At 45.2% G+C, this 15,427-nt stretch overlaps 1 protein-coding gene across 3 annotated transcripts; it reads left to right on the top strand.

The window, feature by feature from the left end:
• The first annotated feature begins 1,628 nt into the window (after nucleotides 1-1,628).
• RASD2 (RASD family member 2) lies at nucleotides 1,629-14,116 on the top strand. Of its 3 annotated transcripts, XM_080575857.1 has the most exons (5): nucleotides 1,629-2,488; nucleotides 3,585-4,460; nucleotides 6,548-7,023; nucleotides 10,934-11,213; nucleotides 12,756-14,116. In XM_080575857.1, the coding sequence occupies exons 4-5, from the start codon at nucleotides 10,943-10,945 to the stop codon at nucleotides 13,283-13,285; spliced, it is 801 nt and encodes a 266-aa protein (XP_080431983.1). In that variant the 5' UTR covers nucleotides 1,629-2,488; nucleotides 3,585-4,460; nucleotides 6,548-7,023; nucleotides 10,934-10,942; the 3' UTR covers nucleotides 13,286-14,116. The 3 variants fall into 3 exon arrangements, with proteins under 3 accessions (XP_080431983.1, XP_080431984.1, XP_080431985.1); XM_080575858.1 differs by lacking the exon at nucleotides 1,629-2,488 and having other exon boundaries at nucleotides 3,366-4,460; XM_080575859.1 differs by lacking the exons at nucleotides 1,629-2,488; nucleotides 3,585-4,460 and adding an exon at nucleotides 6,045-6,436.
• The last annotated feature ends 1,311 nt before the right edge of the window (nucleotides 14,117-15,427 follow it).

Below are 15,427 nucleotides of genomic sequence, written 5' to 3'. Positions count from 1 at the left end.
TTATACTCCTGCACACGTCCTCGGAGCCCTCAGCCAGAACAAACACATAGAAAATGCCTTGGGCCTGATTTCCTATGCCTCAGCAGCTTGCTTAGTCATTTGCACCGGAGTAAAAGCGACTTTGATAGACTTCCATGTCAAAAGGATAGCTTTTTACATCACTAAAAGTGGCGTGCCAGGCTCATATAGTCTGCAGCCTGAGCGTGCTTGCGGCAGGGCCAGGCTGGTGCCACCCCACAGCACCCACGGGGCAGGGCATCGCCCTGGCCTCAAGACCCCCGTGAAAATACACAAGTTTAGTCCAAGCTCTGATTTTTTTAGTTAACAAGTAAGATACCGCTCCTTTCTGCTGCAGAGAAAAACCTGACCCTGCAGCACCCCGAGGGCTTCGTTCCTTTTTCTTATTTTGTTTTAATCTTGCAGTTTTTCAGTCCGTTTCCTGGCTTTGAGGACCTGATATCCATTCACGGCCAGATTGCAGCAGGCAACACCACCTTCTAAAAGCCATGCCAAAGCAGCTTTTGCTCTGGTTCCCTCCAAGGGCACGGACGAGGTTATCAACGTACCCATTAACTACACTTCCCGGGGAGGTTTTGGTGCTCCGCAGCCAACGCTGGCTGTGCACACGTCCATGTGTGCCATGCCACCTCCCAGCCCTCCCGCTGGTGCCCGGGAGGAGGAGATGAGGGCTCTATTTCTAGCCTGGAGGCTGTTATCTGCATGGCCCTTTGTAGACAGCTACAACTCATTCTGCTCATGCTCCGGGCTGGCCCAAAGCCATGCGGTCTCTCAGCAGAGATGATTAGGCTCAGCAGCTCATTAACGGTGGCTGCTCCGTTTCCAGCTCGTTCGGAGTGTGGGCAGAGGGAGCTCACGTCTGGAGATGCTCACCTGGGTCACCTGGGACTCGTTGCTAAAATCCTGCGTGCACGTTCAGTTTTCTCATCTGTAAACTGCTGAAATATTTATGCTCCTGCTCCATGGGAGGGACAGAGCCTCGCTTCCTTGGTATTTGCAGAGTGTGCGGAGGTATTAGCAGAACTTACACCAAGAGTACATAGTATTAGCATTATTATTATTATAATGGATTTCACTTAGGATCTTGAGTACATGATTGCAGTCCTCTGAGAGAGGAAAACTGAACAAGAACAAAAAGAAATATAAAAGAACAACCTGTCATTCTCACCTGTTCTTCACTATGGAATTATTCTCATTCACTGGCTTCCTTTGATTATAAATAAAGGTGTATGATATCTCTTAGATCAAACGAATAAGACATTTTTCAATCCCCCAAACTTCCTTTTTTTTTTTTTTTTTTTAATGAAAGCTGTAGTAAAAAAAGAACAACTACTGTAATTGCTCAGGCTCTAGCACAGGACTGGCCTGCTAGATAGAGGAGGGCAGAGCAACAATTAATCCTGTTCAGGGGACACAGTGCCCGAATTCATACTGGTCATAAGCAGGTTGCTGTTGTTCTTCTGAAAGTAACCCCAGTGAAGCCTAGAGCCAAACAAAACCTGCAGAGAAGATATAAAGCTGCTTCCACCATGAAGCTCCAGGGGAGGAGACTAAATAAGACGTCTTCGTACTTGCACAGTTCGGAAGCACATCCCTGTAGTTCCTCAAGGGGCAGGTGTAGATGGAGGGTATGGTACAATATGAAAAGAAGTGAGGAACCAGATCCTTAGAGAAATGATTTTTGCATGCCACAGATTGCAAAGCGAGGAGGGCTTCTGAATTGGAGTGTTTATATGGACCCAGTTGATCCCAGGTACAGGGGCCAGAGCCAGACTTGTAACTGCCATTTCTGAATGGAGACCAAAACAGAATAACTGGTGACAGGTAGCATCACGTGTGCTGCAGAGGGCTCAGGCTTGTCGGTCTCCATTTCATGCATTTTTCATGCATCTCCTCTTGTTTCTGTGCCATTTGTTTTGTCCTTGTTTTCAGCTGTATCTAATAAGCCTTCGCTGTGCTTCTGATCAGAGGGTTTGCTGTGAAGGCATGCAGGGCTCTCCTCCCCGGGCCTCTTCATCTTCCCCAACTCCTCCTCCCCCTCTGCTCTCTTTTGTATTTTGTATTCCCACCACAGGTAAAAGTCTTCTGGAGACAATCATCAGCCCTGGTAAGAGGGTCAGGACAGACGAGGGAGAAATAAGTGTATTTCTCAGGGTTCCAAATAGCAGCAGTGAGGGCACAGCCATAGAAAAGTCCCCCAGAGGGTCCTTTCTCTATATTTTTTGGAAGCACGGTGATGGTGTCATCCAGAGGAGAGCCTTGGGGTCCTGCTGAATGACCCCTTCCTACTAGCATCATTCAGCGGGAGAGACGTGAGCGGGCTGGCTCCCAGCTGTGCTGTTACCTGCCCGGACACAGGGTCCAGCAGCACCCGGTGAGACAGGGTGCTGAACGGGGACTGACATCGTGATTTCTCCCTACGCCCACTGCTTCCCAGAAGGCTGACACGGCACCCTGTAGTCATCGTCAGGTGAGTGCATGACTTGTCCTCCAGCACGGGCAGGTGTTGTGGGGTGGCTCTTCCTCCAGCTGGGCCTGGGAGACTGCACGCCAACCCCCTTGGTACTTGCTGAGCATACAGAAATTAATTATTACACTCATCATTATTTTTCCCTGTGTTACAAGCAATACTGAATCTTGTTTTGTTGTTTGTTTTTGTTTTTTCCCACCCCTAATCTTGCTTTTTTAAAAGTACATTTCTTAAAGATGGGGAAAGTTTTAAAAAGTTTCAATGGCAGAATGAAATTGAAAGGGTGTGTGCATGTCTGGTGAGCAAATCTGGACGTGCTGGGTCCTTAGTGGCAAAAGGAAAGAAGGAAGCCCAGAAGTCTTTTCTGAAAAATATTTCATTAAAATGTAATTAAAAAAATGATTCATAGCAAATGCAGAAAATAAGAGGTGACTTGGATGTCACCAGCTAAGCAATGCTTTTCCATTTTGCAGGGATCTCAGTAAATATTATTAACCCATTTTGCACCCTGGGATGCTGAGAAACTACAGAGTCAAACACAGATGCTGTGAAGGGAACAATAATACTAGCCAGACCACCATTTTCTCAAATGCGTGCCTCCTCCAGCTGTATTCTCCTAAGTGTTACTGCTCTCACTCACAACTGATGATCATTACTTATTTTCCTTGTCCCCATAATTCCCCCGGAGAGCACTTCGCTGAGTTTAAATGCCCAGGGGGTACAGGTAATGCAGGGGCAGTAATATTTGTGTCTGCCCATCTACGTGCTGTTCAGAATATGACTTGGTACCTGCAGCTTACAGGCTCCTGAACACTAACTTTCCAGCATCTCTTGAAGGGAGGGGCACCACGCAGGAGAAATGAATGTGGGAGGGAGGGAGGGAAGGTGAGGGGGTGGAAAAATGAGCCTGCTTTACTGAATAATGAGCAGAGTGAAAATGAATGGGAAAAGAGAGAGAAAAGCTGGTTTAAATATTTAATCTCTGTTGCATTTGCTTTTGAAGAGGAGACAAAAGCCGGAGAACATCTTTTGTCTTGAACTAATTCTGACCAGAGCCGAACGGCATGTGATTGTCACTTCTGTCATTTTCCTTAAGGTGGAGAGAAACAGATTGGTCCTGCTGCATCAGCCCATCACAGCAATCTCCACCGCCAGCTGCGGCCAGCACCTGGAGCTGCAGAAGTTGTAAATGACTCTGGATGGTGACATCTCAGCCCCAGGAGCCAACGCTGCCCCAGATCCTGGTGCTGGGTGGTCAGCGTGTGTGCCCCCAGGAGCTCACTTCTCTTCAGAGGGGAGGGAGCTGTAGCTGCACCAGCAAGGCCATTTGCTTTGAGTTATTTCATGATATCCAGTTGACATAACTCATCTGCTACACTTTCCGCTTCTCTTGCCCATCACACAGATGGGAGGACCACACCACTGCCATGCCCCATGCCACCCAGCCAGGCAGATGCAGCCCCCAGTAGTCGTGGTGGTTCTCCGCAGCCACAGCCTGCAACTCTCTGAGATGGCATTAGCCGCATAAAAAAACTCATCTAGGCTTTCTTTATGTACTGGAGGTGTAGGAGGGAGAAATGCCTCCAGAGCATAATTCATTGTGTGCCTGACTTTTAAATTGGTAAATATCTGTAAGCCCTAAGAAAGGCTGATGGTCCCTGACTAACCAGAGAAAAACGCTGAGATTGGGAAATTTTTCTCTTGTTTTGGCAATGGCTTTGACACTGATTCATTTGTCCCCTTTACAACCCTAGAAGCAATGATTTGCTGCCATCCCTGCTTCTCCAGTGGGGGCAGGTACAGAGAATTAGCCTGACTTCTCCACCAGGGACCCTCAGGAAGTCATGGGAAAAGCGTGGATTTTTGAGCCCCAAAGGAAGTCCTGGCCTTTTGTCAGTTCCTGAGCACAGCAGGAAGAAAAAATACCCAACAACAAAGCTACAGCAACATCTCAAGCCTCTGAAGGCTCATAGTAAGCAATTATCTTTCAAAGGCTTACTTCAAAAGTAATTTATTATTTTACTAGCCGATTGCTGAGAGATCAAATAAAGCCAAGGTGCCGAGGTAAGAACGTTCCCATTCTTTTCTGATACAATTTGAGGAAATCCATTGGCTAGTTTAAATGCTGGAGAAGACAGCTGAGTGGGCATACGGGCTTGGTGAAGCCAGCTAGGCAAGAGTTTTGCATTTGGTTTACAAAAGAGCTTGAGTAGGCTGAGATTCCAGGCTGATGAGATGGTCTCTAGGATGACTACTCTTCTTTCTTTTTGGCAGAGAACTGATACATTTGTGTAAGCTATAGGGATGAAAGAGTTTATTTTCTGTAACACTATGGGATTTGACTTCTATGCTAATTTTGCCAGCAGCAATTCCTCCCGTGGCAAAGATACCAGCATGCTGATCATTTTGTTTGGATCTAAGCTACACAAACTGTTGACCGGCCACCAAAGATGACAGCTTTTGGTCCAGGTTTGATGTGAACAAATGATTTAGGGATGAAAAGCATCATATTTTACTTTAAAAATTTTGTCTGAGCCATAAAAATTCTCCTCTACTTTGTGCCAAAAAGAAAAGACTCAGGAGCTGACTAAAGAGTCCTGGTGCTGTGGTCTAAAAGGAGCTGAGTTCAGGTCATGCCCCGTTACCAGTTCACTGCCTCTTGGAAGAAGCTGGCAGTATTTCAGCCATGCTGTGCCAAGAAGTGCTCTTCCTTCCCAAATTTAAAGCTGTCTATACAAGAAGGAAGCCAGGAGCTGCTGTTTCCCAGAAGTAAAGAATCTAAAGAATTCCACCAAAACTGCAGGAATTCTTGTGGTGGGGGGTCTTAAGAAAAAATAGACAATGTAGTTGGAGATTTTTTTTTCTTCAAAGAGCAAATATGCTTAAAGAAAAAGTGAGAGCGAATTTTGAGAGACTTGAAACTATATTCAGGTTTGGGAGATCATGCATCCCTTCTGATTTATTTTTTTTAATTGTCAAAATATCTCGAAAATCTTAGTCTTTTTTTTTTTTTCTGATTAGGAGTTTTAAGTGGGCAATGCAAAACTACTTCATTTCAAATCTTTCTGAAATCTTTTGAAATAGACTTGTAGATCTAAACTATTACTTAAGCTCAAAAAAGGAGAAAAATTAGAGTCAACGAGTGATCAAATAAATTGCAAACACCATTTTTCACTGAGGGTAGAGCAAACTGCCTGAATTCAACCTATCTTCTCTTCGTTTCTCTTGTTTGTCTGCCTCAGTCCCCCACACTTTCAGTGTGCTTGACCTTTTTTTTTTTTTTACATTTTTATTAGCCGTAGCTTATTTAAATATTAATGAAACAGTAGCAGTTGCACATTATCCCTATTTCTTAATCAAACCAGCAATCCCAACACAACGTCATCAAGGTTGAGGGAAAAGGGGACTGTATTCCATACAGCAAAATAATTACAGGAATGCTGGACAGAAAGCTCCTACTTGGGAAATGAGTCAGTCCACTTCTGCCTAGCAGAAAATATCAGCTCTGGAGTACAGAAGCAGCCTTTAGAAACAGCTTATGAATTTACAGCTTGCAAAGTAACTGAAGTCTGTGCCTCTCGTACACGTACACTAACTTGCTCCCCACACATGCATACGTACAGGTCTCTGGTGGGAAGAAGGGGAATGTGCAGTCTGGAATGCATGCGAACTTTCTGCTGAAAGAAGGAAAAAAAAAAAAAGATTTTTTCAATAGGCACAAAATCCCACCCCCTCAGCACCCCTCCTTCCCCTGTGTCTGACACTGACTTCAAGGGAGGAGTTGAGCCAATTATCTGTGAGTCCTACAGAAGGAAAATCTGCAATTTGCCAGTAGTTGCGAGAGCCAGGGAGAGAAAGGCAGGGAGGGAAGAGGGAAGACTTTAATTGGCAAACGTAAAGAAAAGCCCCTTCCATCCTGGCAAGAGAACGTTGTAAAACCGATCTCAGGTCAGAAGAAAAGAAGCTCCTTGGGGGGGAGAGGGGTTGTGCCAGGCAAGACCTGGGGAAACGTAGGCTCGCCATAGACAACTTCCCTGTCCTCATTCATTTTCCCCATAGGGTCAGAGGTGGCACTGCAGCAGGGTGAGCCAGGTGGATGCCCCCACGCCCCTGCACGACCAAGTGTCTCTCCAGAGAACCCCTGCCCCCAGCAGAGCCTGCGAAGCACACCTGGCCAGAAGAGCCGGTGGGAGAGGGAGAGACCCTGCCTTTCCTTTTCTTCAACTGAGGCTGGGAGGAGAAGAGCTCATCTCAGCAAGGGGAAAAGCTGCCACTGGTTTGGAGACTCTTCTTTAGTCCTCGTCGGTCGCCTGATCTAGTCATTGCCATCCATGGGGGGACGTCCTCTGGAGCCCTGCGGTCCCTCCCATTCCTGCTAAGTTCCTAGGAAATACTGGTGAAGAAGTGAGCTCTGAGCAAGAGACGTGGGATCCAGAGAACCGCAGCCTTTTTACAGCAGCAGCCGCCTCTGATTAAAACTATCAACTTCACTGGACTTCACCAAGACCCAGGACTGCTCCTCCAAGGAAAGAGAGGTAAGAAAGCAGCACAGAGTTTGGGATGAAAGTAGGAAACAAACATCCCGCAGGAGTGATTTTGGTGTGCATGAGAACTGAGGGGGTACTAGCAGTGACTAAGAAGTGACAGGTCTGTTATGCACGATACAGCTTGCATCTGCCTGTGTTCTTTTTAGCTGGATGCAGTGAATTATATTTGGATGGCAAACAGAAACACAGACCGTAGCTAAAGACCGCGGAGTGCAAGAGAGGTACTTGGGAAGTCTGTTCATGGATGGGGAGTTGTAGGAAGGATAGCCAGATGTCATGCATCCCCTGATGGGAGGCTGGAGAGCTAAGGTGGAAAAGCTGTAGGCAGGTTGAACGAAGACTGTCTTCCTCAGATAGCCCTCTCCGGGTGCTCAGGACCAAATCTGTCAGCACCTCGCTGGAATTCAGACAAGCGCTCTTCTGAGCGTGCAAAAGCAGGTGCCTTGTCATTTGTTCCGATGTGTGCCCACGAAATAGGCAGCAGTGGTGAGCAGTTAGAAGAAGATATAAGGAATCCAAAGAAATGGGGTTTAATGCTGATATTGGACAGCTGTTTCAGCTCTCTATGGGCGTATGAGCCTTTCCCTTTATTAAGTGGAGATAACGCTGCCTGCATTTCTATGACGTTTTGAAATCCCTATGCTCTGTACCACTATAAAATACTAATGCAAAGTTTCTGCCATCGAGCCAGTGCATAAAGCAAAAGGTACCACTGGGAATTAATCTATGCTTAAGCATTTAATAAACTGGAAGGAAAAGATGTAGATTAAAGCCAGCTGGAGGTTGTTTGTCTCTTCATGCTCTTCTGATTGATTTTGCTTTATTTAGTACATGAACATGTGGTCCCTTTCTATTTCTTTTCTTGTGTCTTTAATCTTTTTTCAATGTATGAGTGCCTGTGCTGGGAGTGAGGGCTGAAGTTTCTTTCCTTTCCTGAGGAGGAAAGAAGAAAAATTGCACTGAACCAGGGTCAAAGTGGAGTGGGGGGATAAGAAGAGAGCACGAAACACATACATAAGCTCCCGGCTCAACAGCATGCTCTGAGTCAGATTTGCAGCAGAGGGGCTGAGATGAGTAGAAACTCCAAGAATCAAAGTGTTGAAAAGCATCTTTAGGCTCTTTGTCAAATAAAAGGCAGCCAGGAAAGCACAGGAGTCCTCTTGACCGAATGCCTTGACAGGCAGAGCGAGGACAGCATAAAGTGACTATTTAATCATTAAAATTTGCATGTTCTTACACCCCTTCCTCCTCCTCAGTGCATACACATCCTTGGGGCAGAGCGTCCTGAAACGAGAGTGTCTGCAGTTAGGGTTTTGCCTTTGATGTGGGAGGGAGGCAGTGTGATTTAGGGACCAGAGATGCCATGGTGACAATCCCTCCTCCAAGGCATTTGGTGTCCAGTGGCATTAGCTGAGGTCCAAGGCAGTAGCGTTCATTTCCAAGAGGCAGACAGAAGTGTCTTTTGCCCTCAAAGTGCCAAACCAGCCCTCCAAGTAGCTGCAGGGACCTAGTCCCGCTCCCTTGCTGCACGATGGGAGTTTCTCCGATCACCAGCAGCTCGGTGGTTACCTGTCAGACAGGAGGGATTCAGACAGGATCGGGTCCCCCGGCGTGCATGTCTGGATGTGGAAGGCACTTGCTTAAAAGGCAAGACCATGCTCACCCCTGATGCTGCCTCACAATGCCGGGCGAGACGTCTCTCCAGCAGGTGCGACCCACCACAGCCTGCCTGCCCACCACACCAGTTCACCCCAGTCCAAGGAGCTGACTCCTAAGTCCTGAACCCGGGCTGTAGAGAGCTTTGTGGTTTTTCCCAAAAAATCCTTCTCTTTGCTTTTCTCTGTCAGCTAAATATAGCCTGAGAGGGTGAAAGGGATTGCCCCAGGGCAGCTCTGTTTCCGTTTGTCTGGCCCATGGATGCAGGACAGCGTTGGAGTGCTATGGAGGAGAGGACAGAGCCACTCTATGTGGCACTGTTATTTCAGAGATGAAACTTGGCGTTCCTGCAATATTGGAGATGGGTCCCATTCTAAAGAAAAGTCTGGTCCAAAACAGTGTGCTCCTTGCAGTCACTCGTGCCACAGCGATCCCAACAGCACCGTACCTCTATGTGTGTGTATGTGTGCCCATCCAAAGTTATAATCTGACATTACTGTCTGCCTCTAACATTGTCCATCCCTGCCCTCTGTATATAATTCAGCCTAAGACACTCTGAGGAAAGCACTGTGTTTTCCTCCATGCTTTATATAGGGATGAATGTGCTGTTAGCGTGCAGCAAATGAGAGCAATAATAATAAATAGCCATGTTTTGCTGTTGCCTCGGGCTATAACACAGAGCTTGTAATGATGCTGGATCTGAATTCCAGAGACTTCTTTATTTAGCAGTGGCCGTATCTTCACTTCTGCTTTGGTGCTTAGTGCATGTTAAACAAAGTAAAAGATTTTAAGCTCTTGACTGAGATAAGTGTCAGCTGCATAAAAGCTTGGGAGATAAAATTCACTCAAGGGAAAGATAGGAATCCAGATCTGGACCCAGAAATGATCTTTCAGTGTACATACAGTACTCGGATTTTAATATCAAATAAACAACACCTAAGTTAAATAAACGGCACAGTGGGAACTTGATTATTCTTTAATAAGATCCTAGTAACCAAAATAAACTCTGTCCAAAATGTGCTTTCTTTGCTTTAATGGCTAGCTTTCCCCACACTGGGGTTGTATTTTTCCTTTCAGCGCACAATGTATTTGAACCGGTACATGTAAAATGTCTGTGCAACCCTCTTTTTTTTTTTTTTTTTTCCTATCAAAGTTTCTTGCATCTGGGTGCTATGTCAAAATGGGATCGCCAAGGTCTTAAGACTCATTTTACCTGTCAGGGGTTGGAAATCCTGTCAGATAGTTATTTAAGATGGCTGTCCTTCGTCCTTTTCCCAGCCTGTACTTACATCCTCAATGACTGTGATACCCATAACAGCTGTGTATGTGCAAAACTCCCACGAAATCTGCATTTCTGCAACTCTGTCCATTGCTGGCCATGCTGCTGCAAGGCAGTGATAACTGCAATGCTGATAGCTTGTTGGCAGGGAGTTCACAAGCCACCAGTCCAACTAGCTAGAATAAATTCTGGTTTCTAAAAGGTCACCGAAGGCACAGATCTTAGAATTTATCACTACTCGATGCAATTTTGTAGCACAAACTCCCTGCATCAGCACTGTAGGCTGTATGGGACCAGCTATTTAAAATTACTGAGATGTCTACCTTCCACGGGTGTCAAGCACGGTTCCTATTTCTCTCTGACTTTCAGTTGATGTCAGAAAATGAATACTGTGAGATGCTCCTATTTAGGCAACCAAATGAAGTGGTCTAGATCCTAACTGGCAGCTGCAGTGGATACAGTATATTGGGAAATCTGATGGTAGCCTCAGTGGGTGCAGTATATTGGGAAATCTGACCCCTGATCTCTATGTTTATGCATCTGACAGAGAACCAAGCTCTGCTGAAAAATCTGGTAATGTGTAAGTGACGCAGATGGTGGGAAGGAACCTGGTGTCCAAGTTGAAGTACAGCTGACAAAATTAGCCCTTAATGTTTAAGTGAAATAGCAAATTACAGTTCTAAAATATGCTATCTGCAGTATAAATGCCTTCATTTTGATATGACTTTAAAAGAAAAAAATTAAATAAAAATCACTCCCTGGAAATGAGACTAAAGAAATGAAGCCATTTCCAGTGAGAAGATTTCTGTTAAGGCTGTTGATCTGCTAGCCAGGACCAGATATTCTGCTTTACATCACAGACTCATCCAGAGCACTCTGACCAACTTGTGGCACAGAGCTGTGCTTCAACGTCCTTCATCTAGTTTCTGGTCTTTCCTCCAACTTTGCCATTCCCTCCTCCAGGTCCAAGCAATGATGAAGACTATGTCCACTGGAAACTGCAACCTAAATGTGCCAGCCAAGAACTCGTACCGCATGGTAGTGCTGGGAGCCTCCAGGGTGGGGAAAAGCTCCATTGTCTCACGCTTTCTCAATGGCCGGTTTGAGGACCAGTACACTCCCACCATAGAGGATTTTCACCGCAAGGTCTACAACATCCGGGGAGATATGTACCAGCTGGACATCCTGGACACCTCAGGGAATCACCCTTTCCCTGCTATGAGGAGGCTTTCCATCCTGACAGGTGAGAAAGTGGGGGGGGGGAAGTTTGCAGAGAGGGAACAGTGGGTGAAAGACCATCATGACAGGCAGTAGCTTGAAAACTGTAGCCTGGATTTGACAGTTTCTTGGGGATAAGATGCATTTGGGAGGTAGCTAAATGGACTGTGGGGTTTTATTGCAAGATGCACTTCTCTAGGGAGATATTTCCTGGATGGTATGCTTCTTACGCTATAGGGAGTGCATTAGCCACAGAGGAGAAGTCCACTGGGTGAAGGTCTGAAATCAAGATTTCCCCCTAGTTTATTTCTCTCCTCTGCTACCTCCCCCTCCTACAACATATTTTCTTACTGCAGTCACAAATGAATGGTTGAATAAAACCTCGTGGGCAATAAAGAGCAGCAAGGGACAAAACAAGCGTGTCATTATAAGACACAAGCGGTGAAAAGCAAATGTAAAATGTATAGGCAGGGAATTCAAACCAAGAAAAGCTCTTTTTTTTTCCCCTAAAAGTTCCAACCTGATTTTCTTGATTTGATATTTCAGTAAAAAATCTCTCTTACCCTTTCTCCTAAGTCTATGGTTAATCAAATGAGTTAAAGAGAGAAAATGGTGGACTCATTTTATACGTCCTCATTGTCAAGCAGTTCCATTTGTGAGCTAAGATGTGTTCTTAACCTATGAAAGTGACAGTTCAGCCACCGCTCACAATAAACCTACCTCCTGGATCTGCTATCTCACCTTCTAGCTAGCCAGTGAAACATGATGTTCACATCAGACCATGTTAGCATTTGCATTCGCTGAGGTCCTAGGGCCAGTTTCAGGGGTGCAGATGTGAGCTTTTGTCCCTGAAATCTCTCTTAGCACTTTTGACATGACTGTCATTCAACAGGCAATGATTTGTGTTATTTTATATTTTGCAAAAGAAATTTTAAGTCAGGAAATGTCAAAAGGAAATGCCAGGGGATCTGTGTCATTTATATATTTCCTTTTTTTTCATGGTCTATTTCTCTTGTGCAAATGAAATGGCAGCAAAGTAGTGAACATTGGGAAAATTCTCATTCCTCTCTTAGTCATTTGGGACTGAGTAGCTATAAATCTTCTGTTCAGGTGTTGCTTCTGTATTGTATAATCAAAAGGCCAAGGTTGAGTGGTTACTAGTTCTCCACTCTTCCTGGTGTCAGAAAAGGCTGTGTTTTACACATATAGATGAAAGGAAGAAAAAGGAAAGCAATGCAGCAGAGCTGGATAGAAACTTGTTTACAAAAGAGAGTACAAATGGGCAATAACCTGCAAGTCCAGTGGAACCAAGGAGCACATAATCAGATATGGCTGAAGTAACATCAAAGCCATAAGCCTTTTCCATAGCACTACAGAAAGGAGTGGGGAGTTGGATTAGAAGAACTGGAACTGAAGTACAGCAGAGCGAACAGATTCAAAAGGACTGCACCAAAAAAAAAAAAATACAGGGAGGAGATGGCAAATAAATCTACTGCTTTTTTAAAATTTTCTCCTCCAACACAGGTTGTGATGAACAAACATTTACATTTTCATTTTTCAATTGCAGGGGACGTTTTCATCCTGGTATTCAGCTTGGATAACAGGGAATCCTTTGATGAGGTCAAGAGACTCCAGAAACAGATCCTGGAGGTGAAATCCTGCCTGAAGAACAAGACTAAGGAATCAGCTGACCTCCCCATGGTGATCTGTGGCAACAAAAATGACCACAGTGAAATCTACCGCAAAGTGCGCTCGGATGAAGGCGAGAACCTTGTCTCCAGCGATGAAAACTGTGCTTACTTTGAAGTTTCAGCCAAGAAGAACACCAACGTCGATGAGATGTTCTATGTTCTCTTCAGCATGGCCAAGCTACCTCATGAGATGAGCCCTGCCCTGCACAGGAAAATCTCCATCCAGTATGGCGACACCTTCCAACAGAAGTCCTTCCGGATGCGACGAGTCAAGGACATGGATGCCTACGGTATGATCTCTCCCTTTGCTCGCCGGCCAAGTGTCAACAGCGATCTGAAGTACATCAAATCGAAAGTTCTCAGGGAAGGTCAGTCAAGGGAGAGGGAGAAATGCACTATCCAGTGAAGAAGGTTTGCCCCTTCTGGCAGAAGTCATCATCCGCATGCAGTGCCTTAAAGAAAATGGTCTATGGAAGCACAGGATGGGCTCACGAGGCTCGTGGAGAACACCCAACACAGAACAAGGACAACTCTTCCTGTGGATTCTGCTGAGTCATGAATGTAAATAACATCGTCCTTGTAAACAGCTGGGGAAAAAACATGTGTCTGAGAGTGCATTTCTCTGTCTTTGTGAGGTAGTTCATCTGCATTCCCCTTTTTGTCTAAAGAACAGAGACTTGAAAAGTAAAGAAATTTCAACCTCATCTTCACAAAGGAAATAGGTCAAAAATGCACAGAAGGCATTAGCAGTTACCCCGTGTGCAGCACTTGCTAAGAGAAAGGAGGTTACGTCTGTGTGTGTGTTTTTGTGCGTGTGTCTGTGTGCATGCATGTGAGGAGCACTCCTTTAAAAAAATGGGACTTGCATTTCAAAGGGCAACAGTCTTACCGAGGTTTCCCAGATTGGGAGCAGACTCTATGTATGGACACTTGACTCTACCGTGCTTCTGAGGGGACCTGCATTAAGAGAGTCTTGATTTTACGTTTGCTGGGACAGCTACCATTTGACATTGACATGAATGTTGTTTTTGTATTATAGATTTTATTTGGGATTTGCTTTTTTTATTGTCTGGGGGTGGGTTCTTAGCAAAATCAGGTGGCAAGTGTGCTTGATATCAAAACAGTGTCTACTTTTTAGAAGTGAAAGTTGTTTCCCATCTGTAAAGCTATGTAATCTGTACATTGATTGAAAGTGAAATTGTTCTGCAAAAAGCCAATACATTTGAATGCTTTGCAAGCCTGGTGTGATAGTTTCTCAAGGCAGCCACACCGACTCCGAGTATCGTAGTACAGATGGCACCCTTTGCCTGCTGGCCACCAGAGCAATGGCTCCTTCCCTCTGCCTCTATCAGCCAAGAGTGACCAGATCCATACGTTGGCTTATACCACTTTAAAGGCTGGACTTGGTTTTCCTCCAGAATTAGGAACTGAATTGTAGGCTCTTGGTCTGGGACCAGCTCCATCACATTTCTTCTGTTAACATACCTCTAATAATTTTGTTCATTGTTTTTCCCTGTTGTCTGATAAAGGTTGCTTTGATGGAAACCTTTGCACTGCAGAAGTCCTCCAGAAGTGAAGCTTTGTGCTGGCTGTCCAAACAGAGCTGAACTGGATAAATCTGAGGCCATCATTCACTTCTTCCCTTCCTCAGCCCAGTCCAGGCTTCCATGTCTTCAGCTCTCTCCCTGTCCTGCTTCTGGCTTTGTTGTTTGACATGTTTCTGTATGCCCTCATAGCCACGTGTATTCCTTAGATGTAAGCCTGCCACTCTCTCTGACTGGAACAAGAGGTGTGCATGCATTACTGTGGGCAAACACGGCCCCAGGAGTGTACACAACAGCAGTGTATGTATGGTTTGTATACCTCAGAATCGCTTTCAGGTACCTTGTCGTTCCCTCCCCCTCAAATTCTGTTCTTGGCTGTGTCTGCCTTGCTGTGCCCTGGTCAGAGCTGTGAGCTAGTTCATGCTGTAATTTGACAGGAAACCAGGAATGATGGTTGTCTGTGAAAATTAGCCGCTGGGACTCAAAATCCCATATTCATTTATCAGCTCCACCCTTCACTGGTACTGTATATCAAGTGGTAAAATACACTGTTCTTTTATCCCCATTGCCAGGACAGCAACTTTCTGACCATGTCTCCCCTCCATCTCTAAATATGTACAATGTTTATGATTAAACCTGTTTTATTTATTAGTTGTGTCCAAGTCCATTTTTACTTTCACCAAGAACGAGGAAGGCCCTATTCTTTTCTTGTGCAGGTGCAGCTGAGCAAGTGAGGAGTGGGTTGAGAGCCCTGATGAACTCCAGTAAGTTCTGGAGAAGCCTTTTACATCCTCCACCTCCACCACCAGGGGAATGACACTAGTCTGTCCGGAACAGATGCGTATCTATATCTATTTTCTTTTTATCTTCTTTCCTTCTTTCTCCTTCTTTCTTTCTTTCTTTCTTTTTCTTTTTCTTTCTTTCTTACTCTTTTTCTTTTCTTTCTTTCTTTTTCTTCTTTCTTCTTCTCTCTTCTCTATTCTCTCTTCTTTCTTTCTTCCTTC

The sequence above is a fragment of the Anser brachyrhynchus genome (assembly GCF_964034855.1).
Source record: "Anser brachyrhynchus genome assembly, chromosome: 1".
Classification (NCBI taxonomy): domain Eukaryota; kingdom Metazoa; phylum Chordata; class Aves; order Anseriformes; family Anatidae; genus Anser; species Anser brachyrhynchus.
The sequence above is the reverse complement of the archived record's forward strand: the minus strand, read 5'-3'. Positions and strand labels throughout refer to the sequence as shown.